The sequence below is a fragment of the Manis pentadactyla genome, chromosome 6, assembly GCF_030020395.1.
Source record: "Manis pentadactyla isolate mManPen7 chromosome 6, mManPen7.hap1, whole genome shotgun sequence".
Lineage (NCBI taxonomy): Eukaryota > Metazoa > Chordata > Mammalia > Pholidota > Manidae > Manis > Manis pentadactyla.
Window position 1 is genome coordinate 25,149,763 of NC_080024.1, and position 13,777 is coordinate 25,163,539.

At 38.7% G+C, this 13,777-nt stretch overlaps 1 protein-coding gene across 18 annotated transcripts in view; it reads right to left on the reverse strand.

The window, feature by feature from the left end:
• The window catches only part of UNC80 (unc-80 homolog, NALCN channel complex subunit), a 244,565-nt gene that overhangs the window by 166,416 nt on the left and 64,372 nt on the right, over positions 1-13,777 (reverse strand). For 15 of the 18 annotated variants that reach the window (XM_036926837.2, XM_036926836.2, XM_036926832.2 and 12 more), the window contains exons 15-20: positions 11,594-11,741; positions 9,196-9,344; positions 6,940-7,106; positions 6,120-6,218; positions 2,392-2,606; positions 1,145-1,251 (exon numbers count right to left, since the gene is read on the reverse strand). In XM_036926837.2, coding sequence (XP_036782732.2) covers positions 1,145-1,251; positions 2,392-2,606; positions 6,120-6,218; positions 6,940-7,106; positions 9,196-9,344; positions 11,594-11,741 — 885 coding nt within the window. The remainder of the gene's footprint in view (positions 1-1,144; positions 1,252-2,391; positions 2,607-6,119; positions 6,219-6,939; positions 7,107-9,195; positions 9,345-11,593; positions 11,742-13,777) is intronic. The other 3 variants (XM_036926834.2, XM_036926833.2, XM_057503591.1) reach the window with 1 other exon arrangement.

The window sequence follows — 13,777 nt, forward strand, 5'->3', positions numbered from 1 at the left end:
GAATAGTCAGGTACTGTGAAGTAACTTAGTGAATAGTTAAAATATTCTTGGAGTTCAATTCTGATAAAGTCCAAACTCAAATTCCTAACAGCAAGCCACATTCATCCTTTACAAACAACATCACACTTAAGAATCAGAACAAAGTGAAAAATAGCCAAATAGATTCAAATCTCTATGAAGGAACCAGGATAAATTAATTTGTGAAGTACACTACAATTCAAGTTCATTAACATGTCATTTCTTTCCCTAAGAATTCAGATGTGTTCTTGATCTTGCCCTTGGGCCAGGAGTGCTCAAAATTTTCAGCAAAGCAAGGAAGCTATGGGTCTCATATACTCTTAAATACTTGGCCATTTTTTAGCAAAAAGAATGTGAAGGAGGAGTTAGAAGTATTTCTTCTAAATGTCTTGTCATGTTGTGACATTCTTCTTATAATTTCAAATGATTACTTTTAAAAGACAGAAGAAAATTGTAGGGAGATTGAAAGAAGAAAGTACATAAACAAATCATTTGTATACAGGGAAATCCAACTCTCATCATATAGTGAAAATTATAGGGACCAGGCTGTCAATCATCCACAGGGAAGCCTCTTGTAGGAAATGGATTTCACTGAGAATTTTCACCTTTTCCAAATAGTAAGCTACTTCAGTGCTTATAGTGTGAAGAAGGAATGCTTACCTGGAAAAGTCATCTTGAGTTTATCTTTTCAATAGGGAGAATGGTTCAGATGGTAGATAAAGTAGCGAATGAGGGTGAACAAGATGTGCGTCTGAATGTTTTTTTAATACGTAAAAGGAATCATTAAAGAATTACTGGACCCTTGGATAGCACCCTGAGATGTCAGGAGTTTCACATGTGTGTTAAAAGTAAAAAAGAGCTGGGGAAAAAATATCTACATACATCTCTGTATTTGCATTTTAATTTCCTATAAATTTTTTGTCACATTCTTCCTTTTTTCCTACAATGGCCTACAACTTAGACATGTCAGTTTCTGTTGTCCATTTAAGCTTTCAAAAATTTAACTTGAAGACAGTTTCTTCAGCTCTTCCTTCTTTGGCCCTTCCAGGTGTTTAGCCTCTCTCAGCCCTGACATTTTTCTATCAGCAACTCCAGCATTCTCTTACATAAGCCAGGTCCTGTTTACCTTGGAGCTTTGCCTGATGAAAGACAGGCGGTCCACAGAGCTGATGTCCAGGAGGTCCTCCACACCATCTGCCAGGCCCGAGAGGGAGGACCGTTTCAGCCAGTTTCCTATTTGAAGATTAGACTATTATAACATTTTCTTCCAAATGGATTAATCAGAAATGTCACCATGTGCCCAACAAGCATGAAAGTTACATAGCTTGATGTAAATAGAAGCAAACACAAATTGTCTTCAAAATGTACATGCTTTGAATCAAAATGTCCAGGACTGGACAATAACATGACGTGATTAGGATCAGGACAAAAAAGAACCTGGGACTCCTTGGTGAATAAAACCATAATCCATCCAGTTCTCCTTAACAACTTCCACACCTTCCACTAAATCCTGTTGATTTTACCTCCTAAATATCTCTCAGATCTGTCCACTTCTGTCTGTTTGTGTGGTCATCACCCAATCCAAGCTACCATTACTTATACCTGGACTACTAGGCAGCTTTCCATCTGCCTCCCTTATCCTCCCATGCACCCTACAACGTATTTTCCATTCAGAGATCTTTTAGAATAAGTTTACCTGTTTCCATTATTCCCTGTTGAACTTCTCAGCTGGGCTATATAGGCTGTAGCATGAAGAGCCAATCTGACTTTGAAGGCCCATGGGCTCTGCTCCCTATTGCTCCACCATAGTCATGCAGCCACTCATCTCCTTGTCTCAGTTTTTGCATTTCTCTCCCTCCTAGACCTCTGCACATTTTTTGCTACCACCTGGATGGCTCTCCTTCCCCTAAGTATCTTTCAGTTCTTAATCTCACTTCCTCCAGGAAGCCTTCCCTGATTCCTGCCTCCTCCCTGCATGTAGGTCTCACTGCTGCATGCTTTCATAGCACCTGATATATTTCTGTCCTAAAACTCATAGTTTGCCGTTATACTTAGTTGTATGATTATATGTTTTACTGACCCCCTAATAGAAGTTCAGCATTGTATGCTGCATAGTTTTGCTCGCCATTTAATCCCTAATGCCCAGCATAGTGTTTGCACACCACAGAAACACCTAATAGGGGGTTGAGAAATATCTTCTGAAAAAAAAAAAATGAATGAATGAATGAATGAAGCCAGACTAGGCTTTGTGACTTGAAGGCTTTCCCTTCCTCTGTCCTACTATGCGTGCATATGCATTGCTCTGTTTTGATTTTGAGTTGATTTGAGGACATGGAAGGGAAGAAGAGAATCCATAAATAAATACAGACATACTTTTACCTATGGGAAGTTTAAGCTTCTTCCGGAGGGAAATTCTGCGGGACCGTGAGCGGGCGCGCCGGTCAGAGGCAGTCCCTGAGTGGGCAGTGGTGCACTCTGAAGTGTCCTGCTCCGACTGGCTGCTGGTGTCACTTGCTGCACTCTGGGACTTGAACATCTTGCGCCAGAAATCTTTCCGTCCAAGGTTGCCCCCTTGCATTTGTTCATCGCTGAAAGCAAGCAGAGGATAGGGTTAAACATCTGACAACTCATGCAATTCTCTTAAATTTCTTTCAACCTCCTGCCAGTGACATTTAGGCAAATCATGTAGGATGAGCTTTAGGCTGGGATTTAGGAAGACTCAGAGTGGGAGTGAAGGAGGGAAACCGAGGATGACTGAGCTCTTCTTGAAAACAGTCACGTCTCAGCTGTCAAACTGAGGTGATCATTTTTTAACCTTAATAAAACGACTAAATATTATTGCAGATATTCATCTGTGGGTGTAAGTCTTAACAGAAGAAACTCTTAGGGTGTCAGGAAATATTTTACTTTTTTTTAAGTTCCCCGAGGCTTACACAGTATGTGTCTCCCTCCCCGCCCCCATCCCAGTATAGTATAATTCTTGGCACTAAATAAACTCATAAAAAATAGTTGAATAAATGAATAAATGAAATGCAACCATACCCATGGAATGCATCCTCCCACAACTGCTCATTAAATTATTTCCATAGTGCCAGATTACTTAGCTTTCTTAAGTCAAAGAAGCTTAATATTTAAAAATAAAAACTTAGTTCAACTCAGTATGACAAATGGCAACACCCCCAAAGGGATTTTTGCCTAGGGCATTCCACAAGAGGAAAAAGACAATGGTCAATAACATGCAGAGTTTAACCTCACTAAGAATTGGGAAAAAGAAAAAAAAAGGTCAGTTGAAATGAGATGCCTATTTTCACTAGCTAAATTGGCAAAGATTAAGGGGGAAGAAAGAAGGCAGTGGTTACTACCGTACTGCGAGTGATGAGATAGAATGGATCAATCTTTCTGGAAGGTAATTTCATAATATTTTATCCAAAGCCTATATCTGCATCCATGACAGAAAAGTTGAATCTCCAGAAAGTTATCCAAAAGAAATGATGGGACCACATACTAAGATGTAGATATAAAAAGATGTTATTAGTCAACATCGAAAAATTGGAAACAATTTAAATGTTGAACTTTAGGAAAACAGTTGAAAAATTATCAGACTTTTGTGTGATGGCACACTCTGGTCACTAAAATCTTGTTTTAGAAGACTATTGATAAAGGAAAAGTTGATGTTATATTGCAAAGTTAAAAAGCAGTGATCAGACGGATTAAATATGATAATACTAGGTTAATAAGAAAGTACATGTGAGCATGTGTGAGTTTGTGTGTACACATGCTCAAAAATGTAACATAATGCACCAAGAGTGTACAGCAGTTATCTCTAGCTGATGGTGTTTTGATTTTAAAACTATTCTTTCTCCATGCTTTTCTGTGTTTTCTACATTCATTAACTTGAGCAACATATACTACTGTAAGAATTTGGTAAGAAAGGTCATAGAGAATACTGTAGTAACATGGGATGAAATTTGTTTATGGCGTTTTAGGTAACAATTCAATCTGGAATCTAGCCAAAATTCAACAGTACTGTATAAAGCAAATCATTTTCTAGAGATATTGATATGGGGATCCAGATTTTCTTTCTATGAATCAGAGTACTAAATACCCTAGTCTTATTTTAAACCAGGACATTCTGTTTATCAAAAATGGTGTGAATTTAAATCAGTGTTTTGGAATTTGACTTCTTGGTTATTTTTATCAAATTATTATAGCGTTGAAGCATTTCTTACCTTTGGGGGATGTGTAACACAATGATGAGCATATGATGATGACACGGTCTGAGTGGGAAAACCTCCAAACAGGCTATAATTTACTAGTTCTCTCAATAAAATGCTGCCTCAGCCTTGCCCAATGGGTGTGTAACAATAATGAGTTTCAGAGAAAGGAGCATATAAATACACTCTTATTATTACTCAGTTAATGTGACTTTTATTTAAGGCGGAATAAGAAGACAGTAAGAAGGAAGGGAAGGGCAGGAGAGAGAAAAGAGGAGCCAGGATTCTCTAGCCACTTCTCCACTATTAAATAAGACATCTGGCATGCTCATCTCCTGAGCCCACTCAGGTCAGGGAGAGGTTCCATGCTTGACATTCTGTGATATCCCTCCAAGAGGAAATGTTTATATATAAGCATATTAAAACATGCATCTTCCTTCAAGGGTAAAGAACAGACACATTCTAGATGCTGAGAAATCGTGTTTACAGAACACTGAAGAAAGAATTTTTTCAGTCTAGAAAACCAAATCACCTGTGATGATAGATGGTTTTATTTTTAAATTCCAGTTTACCATTAGATCATTCTCCTTGATCAGATTAGCTCAATAGTTGCTAGTGTTATTTTGGGGAAAAAAAGGTCTCATCTCCTTTTTCTGCACAGGCTGTGTGTGTAAGGAGTGTTCACTAGTTTGTGACAATTCAGCTATAGAACCTGGCTTTTCATATCAACTTTTTTTTCCATTAGAGCTTATGTTTAGATTTTTATTATGTCCTTAAAAGAAAAACCAGTTCTGAGAAAGCAAGTTTAAAAAAGGCTTAATGGTAATTTGACAATTCTATCCTTTCATGGATGGGTTGTACTTCATTCATGAAATATATGTTGAGTGCCTACCATGGGCCAGGCACCCTCTAGGCACTGCGGCTGTAAAGGGAAATGAAAAGTCACATGGTTCTTGGACCCATGGGTCTTCTCTACTTTACCTTCTCTACTTTTCTCCACCCACTTAGGGACAGTCTGTAGGATTTAACAGCTACAGGAAGTATGTAGGTTTTTGTTTTTTGAAGGTTTTGTTTGCTTCTTGTGGATTATCAAGGTCTTATTTGATAACAGATTATCTTGAGAATAGAGAGAGGATCCCAGAACTTCTGGAAGGAAGGACAATCATTTAATACTAAATCTAAAGTGGTATAGCTAAAATAAAATTCACATTTCAGATATTGCTCATACTTCTGTGAATACCTAGTTCTCAAAAGAAGAATGAATACAAATGAGACTTGTATAGAATTAAGCTGTATATTTAGTGTCTATGGTTAATCATCACATTTTCTGGGGACACTAATTTCAAGGGGCTTTTGATGCTGTCATTATAAAAGTGGAGATAAACTAATGTCAGAGGACATTGGAATGACTCTCAAGAGAGGACCAAGGTGAAATGGAGTAGAGCCTATGTTTCAGATAAAGCTGAGCACAGGGAAGTGTATATTACTTATTTTTGAAAAAGTGTCATTGAGCACACTGACAGCCATTCACACATTTAAATTTAAAAAGTTACAAGTGATTTTAAGCAAGAAAGTGGATGACACCCCCACCCCACCGGATATACATGCTATTTTTCAAGATTTATCTGCAGGAGATGCATGAAAGGCAGAGTGAAGTAGAGACTGGAAATGGGAAATGCATTAGGGATCTTCCCGTAGGCATGAACCTGGCTATTTATGATTTGTGCCTGCAGAAATTAGTGGCCTTGGGAATGAAAAGCAAAGAGCAGAAGCACAGCAAAGTTCAAAGGAAATGAAAAGCAAACTAATAGCAGTTTGGAAAATAGAATTTTTTCCAGTGAGAAGTGTTCAGCCCACCACATTGGAGACAAAACCAGTGGCACTTACTGCTCCGGAGTCTGCGAGGGGCGGCCGGACATGAAGCTGCGACATTCCTCAGGGGCAGAGGACACTTGGCCTTTATCCACAATGCTTCCCGCCTCCGACCTATGCAAATGGTGTGTTCCACCAATCACGATAGGACAGGACACCACCCCTCAATATTTCATATACTCCATAAGGTAAAACACTCTGTAACAGACAGCCTATATGGCTTGCAAACCCTATGTCTCCTTGAGCCCATATTAAGTGGAATTCATACCCTTTGCCTCATGACCTAGCTGTTCTATTGCCTGAGAATACTACCATGATAGCAAACAGTCATTAACTGCAAACAGGATTTTAAGTTTGGGAGCTTCCTTTCATCTTTGTAAGTGGCATTTCTTACAGGATAGACATAAAATAAATCTATGTTTACTAGAAGGAAAAATAACAGGGCATGGCTCAGCAATTTGTCTTTTGTCACGTTTAAAATATCACTTAGTGAACAGGATGATATGGTATCATAATTACTTTTCCTTTCTGGACAAAAATATAAATTATCTCTAGAAGTGACTAAAAGAGCAACATTTAACCATATGATTAAGAGCTATGAAGTTCAAGTATATGAAAGTTTGGGATCTGCTCTCTGATTTATACAGAGGCAGGATGTACTTATTCTTTTCTAAGCTGCAGCTGGACTACACGAATGATACCACTTATACAGGATAGCTCCACCATCCTTGCCCTGGAGTCACATACGACACGGGGAAATGCAGCAACAGTACAACAGAAGATTGCATGCTACTGACATAGGCAAATGCTCATATTCAGAGCTAACGCTTCAAACCTTTTACTGCCCGCAGGCTTAGATTCCTGTTCATTCTCCTCCACCTTTTTTCCTGGTGCCAATTTCTCAGCACTGTCAAGCAAAGCACTGAGGGCCACTCTCCTGAAGACATTCCCATGAGCCTCTTTGATAAACTGGACCAGCTGACGGATGTCACAATACAGCCCCTGTTTGGACGCAAGAAAGAAAGTTTGGGGAAAGATAGTTGCATGATTAAATTGTTTTCACAGGAAGCAGGGAGAAGGTAACTCCTTAGCCTTAGATCAGTGTGGAATCATAAAAGTTGGATAATTTATGACAATGAAACCGATGGTCTACTGCTTCTCTATTGTTTCTATGGCAAGATTATCAAGAATCATTAGAAAGACATCAATTATAGTTTTAACCACTGGATTCCCAAGCTTTAATTTTCTCTCTTAATTGTGACTTTCGAAGAGATGCCTGCAAGAAAAAAGGCAATCAGAATTTTGTTTAGACTGGAGATTTGTTCAGTCCCTGCTTAGCTCCTCAAGCCTGCATCACTGTGATAAAGTATGCTAAGTCTTCTAGACACTTCTAACAGAGCCTGCTATTCAAAGATGATGCATTTTGCTGGATATATTTAACAATATGTATGTTGGAGTCCATTTGAACATGACTTTGTGAATTTAAGATAATGCATTTAATAATAGATGAAAACCGGTATATTGGTTAATCAACATTTAAAAAAATATACAGGACCTTTTTTTTGAGATACTAAGCTTTGCACTCAGCATTTCTCCCTCACTTTTCCCTCTTTAAGAGGGTAATTAAGTGTATTCTTTGCCTTAAGAAAGGCTCAGGGAAAAGCAGAAAAGAGAAGCCTGAAAAACACCTTGATAACTGCAGTGTTCAAAACCTAAAACACTGGCACAAGTATGTTCCATGACCTTTAGAAAAGCAGAAGGAACAGACACCGAGGAAACCATGGAGAAAGCACCCTTTGGGCCGTGCGGGCAGCAATCCCCTGTGCTGTCACTATACTATTTAGTAGCTACTCCATGAAAAGCACAAGATCCCCAGAACAGGGGCTCCAAACTCAGTAGCGTATCCAGCCCTGAGCACGCAGCAGGCAACCCTGTGTGCAATCAGAGGTGTGGACTAATGACTGAGAACCAGGGACCTCTAGGTCTTATGTCCTACCTAAGTCTCAGGGTCTTTGTACCACTTCATGAAATAAGGAAACCCAAGAACGACTGGGATTCAACTTCCAGTCAATGTGGTAGAATGGGGGTTTAAAGTCAAACTTAAGATGATTTAAAGAAAATTAACAAATACAGTTATTTGTACTGTGCATGATTTATGGCCTAAGATATGTAAGCATCACCTATATTATCACCAACTTGTCAAATTACTTCTTGCCATGGCCAGATTGAACACATGGCTCAGGCCCGTGTTATTCTCGAGCTCCAAGAACCTTAATGGGGTGGCTTTGACAGCAGAATTAAATTCCCCTCGGTTTGGGGTTTTCTTCTGTTAATCTCAAGGTATGAGAATAGTTTCAGTGGTCTTGAATAGTTTAAAATGATTTCCTTGATGAGGGTAAATTAGCAGATAGATGTATAAATGGGAGGATTTCTGCACAGAAGTCATAACATCTAAGAGACTACACTCCTTTACTTCCCAGAGAGAACTGATTTCATCTATTCATGTCAGATTTATTGGCTTTAATCTACATTTTAGTATCTTAAACCACAATCTCCTTGGTAGCAATTAAGCACTAACCTTTAATAGCCTGGTTCTCCTCCCACACTACTTGCGGCTTCAGTGGTTTAATTAACAAACTCTTTCATGAGCAGTAGCTAAGAAATTATAGCACTCAATAAAAGAAAGCAAAACGAAATTCATCAGCATATTTGCATTAATTTTTAAAGAACTGTTTAAAAAAAATGCTTGGCGTAACATTCTTTAATACTTCATGAGCCAACGTGCTGTGCTGTCCCACCTCCATTCTGAAGGGCTCAAAGTACCTTGCAACTATTTCACCAGCCACCACAGAACCTCTGAGTTGGAAGAGGAAGGTAAGTCCATCGCAGGAAGGATAATGAGCAACAAGGAGGAGAAATGTGTTACTGAGGCTTCACCGTGAGTTACTGGCACCTTTGGAAAAATAGGTATTTTAACTTTAAAGTTCAGACTTTGAGACTTCCACTTTTCCTGCTCATGAGAACCATGACATGATAACTTTTCTCAGAGCAGAGACAGAACTCCTGTGGGAAGAAGAGGTGAACTTCTCACCAGATTCTCAGGGCTGTGCAATTCATGTGTGGTTGAAGCGCAGCGGGTGATGAGGGATTTAAACATGGCGCTGACGATAATGCCTTCCACGTTCTGGGCTGTGGATTTGTTGTCCACCGTGGTGAAGTTATTTCCAAACCCAGCCTTGTCTGGAATACAAAGGCACCAAATAAACAAAATGTTTCCATTAAGCTGCACAGGTTAAAGAGGTAATAACTTCTCATCCAGGAATTAGTGAAGGGCCACACAAAACACCGAAACAGAGGATTGAATGTATCCCTAGTTTAATAATCTCTGTACAGACTTGGAGATAAACAGCTCCATCTCCTTCAGAGTCTTTACTTTGACATATTCCATCATTGTGTGGAATGTTTCAATTGCTAAATCTTAGCAAAAAAGAGAATCAACTATTGACTCTAAGAAAGACTTTAGACCTAGAGTAGTTTTTAAATAGGTGATAACTTAAAAAAATAATAATCTACCAAATGGTCCCTCATTAGAGGAAGAATTTATTTGATTCAACCTTTCTGGTGGTGAGGAAATTATTTGGTCTGTCAGAAGTGGAGTGAGATGGGGCTGACCAGGTGAGCTGGGGAGGTAAGAGGAGGGGAGGGCCCCTGCAGGGGATTCATTCACATCAGCACTGGAAACAAAACAGAGACTGGGTCTTGCCAAGAATTGCATAGGACTTCCAGAAGCTTCTTGCTTCCAGAGACTTTTTGGACAAACAGAGAGGGAAAATTATAACCTCCCTAGAAGCCATCTCTTCTAAATCATTCAAAGACGAAATGCCAGTGACGTGAGTCTGTCACCCTCCTTGGCATTTTATGCCAGTTTTTCACATTTCTATGGACCTTTTGTAGAGCACACATTATATATTCTGTGGCCTTCCCAGAAGAACCCTCATGGCTCATAAGCCAATTGTGGACCATAGGGGCAGCTCCAAGCATGATCAGACAGGGACCTGTGTGTCTGGCTGACTGATTCACTGTGAGCCATTTCATCTCTCAAGGATCCCAGAAGGAATTCATTGCTTTACAGGAACACACTTTATTACCAACCACTCACTGTCTATGGCAATTGGAAGGAGTTTATCTCTAGATTTTATGCCACAGAAAGAAATGTTTTAGTCTGCTCATAATTTCTGTCTCAAGGAACTTCAAAAAGAAAAATAGTAGTTCATAATCAAGAATTTGGTTCTGTAACATCTTTCTATGTTGACAGATAGTAACTGCACTAGTTGGGGAGAGAAATTAATAATGCATGTAACTGTTGAATCACTGTGTTATATACTTGAAACCAATATACTATTGCATATCAGCTATACTTCAATAAAAAAAATTCTCTTACACTATCTCAACTATAATTTTTAATTCATAGTTTTTTAATATGTAATGTTTTAATTTATAACTTTGATAACAAATATTATCTCAAGGGTTCTATAATGGAACAATATTTTCATTTAATGTGATAAACAATAAAGCCTGGGATACACACAGGAAAACTGCTTCTAAATCTATCAAATGTATCTTCATTATAAATTAATCAACTACATGTTGATTGCCTATCAAATGTATCTTCATTATAAACTAAACAACACATGTATAAACAATAAAGCCTATATTAAAAAGTTATTTCTTCCCAGGCCCTACTTAAATGTACATTTTACTCAATTCAGGCTTCATGCATCACTTTCATTTCATTAGTGTTTTTGCATTCGAGTGGTACTGAAGATGTTGGGTTTATTATGGATGCATTTGGATTTCGCTAGTCTCCCCTATAACTCAGGTCTTTATACTGGAGTTTTCTTATAGCCATGAAGCCATAAAATTGCTTGTGGGCCCATCTATGGATCCATTTGCTTGTCTGTTTGTTTTTTAATCAGTATACATGTATGTGTACATGTACATATCAATATTGTGTTGCTACTATTTTTATATATATTTTTTCTTTCCTGTCTTATTTTGTGAAAACACTCTCCAAGCACTGTGCCTGGCACATAATAGTTATTCATTTCATACTTGTTGAATGAATGAATATATTCCCTTGCTCCTTGATCTCTGCCTCAATTGTCTTAGAACAGAAGGTCACGAGAGAGAGGAGTGCCGTGAGTGGTAGGATAGACTGCGGGGCTGATGGTGAGGATGACACCACAGTTGTACGAAATTTCCATTTACGGATTTAAGTGGTTCTCAGAAAGCCTCCAAAATGTGTCATCAAAGATGATTTTGTTTATTGAAGCTTTTCGTTTATTACACACACATATGCACACACATGCACACACATACACATGAATCTTTTCCTCTAAATTCTATCCCCACACATGTAGTGTGCCTCTGAAAGGCTACCTGCTTCACTCAGAGTGATTTCTCCTAGAACCTGAGGCCGCTTTACTTACTGTCAGTGACCGGCTCCATACAAAATCCTAGCAAAGCATGCAAGAAGTCCACTACATTATTGAGAGAATCCTTGTTCACATAGTCCCTCATGGTTTGTCGGAACTGCATCTTATCTAGCTTGTATAGCTTAGTAAGGCAGTTCTGGGCCTGCAATGAAGGAAGAAAAGTGAAAAAGTCACAGGTACCAGCTTAAGCTAGGGATACCAGTAGTCCGAGACAGAAGCCTTCAGAAGGCAAAGGTGTCCATCCATTCATGGTGGCTGGTGCTGGCCAACACTCTGACTAAGGAGTCGACAGAGAGAGGCTTGGCAGCATGAAGACTTTACTTTGAGAAGGGCTGCTCCAGGAAAAACCCAAAGCTTAGGCCTGATGCTAGTGCCCAAAGGAGTTTTGTATTTTCACCAAGATCAAGATTTTAAGATCTCAATGGAAAAAGCTCAAAGTGTAAAATTTAGGTAGGTGATAGGATTGGCAATCCAGGTTTAGAAAACCTGAAAGGCTTTGGTGCAAGGTGCAAACTCAACTACTAATTAAATTAGTTAGACTTAACAAAGAGCTTGCAGGGGATGTAGGAAGTGGGTATCCGGTGTCCTCTTTTAAGGCCAGAAGGGGAAAGATCCTTAAAGCACGAAAGAGGTACAAAATAAAGTCAAGTCTAGTTTGTTTATTTATGTGTCTGCATTTGAATATCAAAGTTTGATATTTAAATAGAAGTTGGCCTTATGGATATGAAAAACAAGTGACCATTGGCTAGGCTCTGCTCCTCAGAATTATATTTCTTATGATCCAGCAAATAATTTTGCCATCTGGCAGAAAGACAGGGAATAAATCCCACCATCAGAATAATCAGTCATGGGCTGCAGGCCACAGACAGAATGTGTGTGATACCACCTGGGTTTGTTAGGTGGCCTCCAAGCCCTCTCCCACCATTGAGGAAAAAAACCACATTCAGGCAGTGCTTTGCTGTTTAAAATGTGTGTCTTTCCCGTAAGTGCATCACATTTGACTTTCACACCTTCTCTGTGATTTGATGAGTAACACTGCATTACAGTGGAGGAAACTGAGGTTCAAAGAGGTCAAGGACTTTGTCCAAGTCATACAAGTTTCAATGCAGAAAAATCAGAAGTCAGGGTCTGCCTCCTCAAAGTGCTTATTTCTCTTACGATAGCTTGTCTCATGAATAATTCAGATAATGTTTGTCTGGGGAACCTCTGCTTAGATACCACTCTCTTCTCACAAGGACTTAAAATGACTGGTAATAGAGATTAAATGATTAGATGATATCTTGAGGAAGAAAAATTCTGCATGAAGAGATACAAGAAAGTCCATAAAAATGGAATGAAGTGGGGAAATAACAAAACTCTGGGGCTGAGGGAAAAGGGCTAAAGGTCAAGAAAGGAAGGGTGGTTGGGTGAGGACCAACTTAATCAGAGGTGGAGAACTTTGGGACATCAGGCATAAGCATGGAAGTCAAATTGGGGGAGGCAATCCCCAGATATTGGGACTTCACTGGGTCCTTCATGGTGTCTGAGAAGAAAATTTGAGTTATATCACCTTTTTGAGAAATCAAGGACCAAAAACAGATTCTTGGACATTTTGAGAGGGAAAAGAAAGATTGTAAGATGTTGAAACTTAGAAATAGCAATAGGCTTTGTGGTACATGGTATGACCTTGTTATAATCTCCTTATCTCTATCACACAGTCAGGTGGATTGGTTGTTTGTTTGTTTGTTTTTAATTCTTCCTTTACTAGGTCTTAGACGATTGAAAAATTAGGTTTTTTATTCCAGTGAGGTTACTGGTTGCTAGATCTCAGGTAAGCTCATTTTTTTCTTTCCTACAAAATAATTGCTGCTTACTGTACAATGAAGCTTGCAATGCCCTTAGATAAAATACACCCTGTGTGAAGAAGTATTCAATTATCATTCCATAATGAATTTGTGAAGCTCTTCATTGCAATATTTACAAAGCACTTTAAAATCCTGGGTTGGAGAGCCCTAAGGTATAACTATCTTAATATTCTATCTTCTCTATAAAATATACCCAAAAAGGCATAGTTTCAAATCTCTTTAGAAGCTATTAGAATGTCTGAATGAGTTCAATGGGAGACTTAAGCAAGAATCAGAATATCCAACCTTAAGAATTTTCATCCAAAATATTTTAAAGTTCTCCAAGAAAGATAAA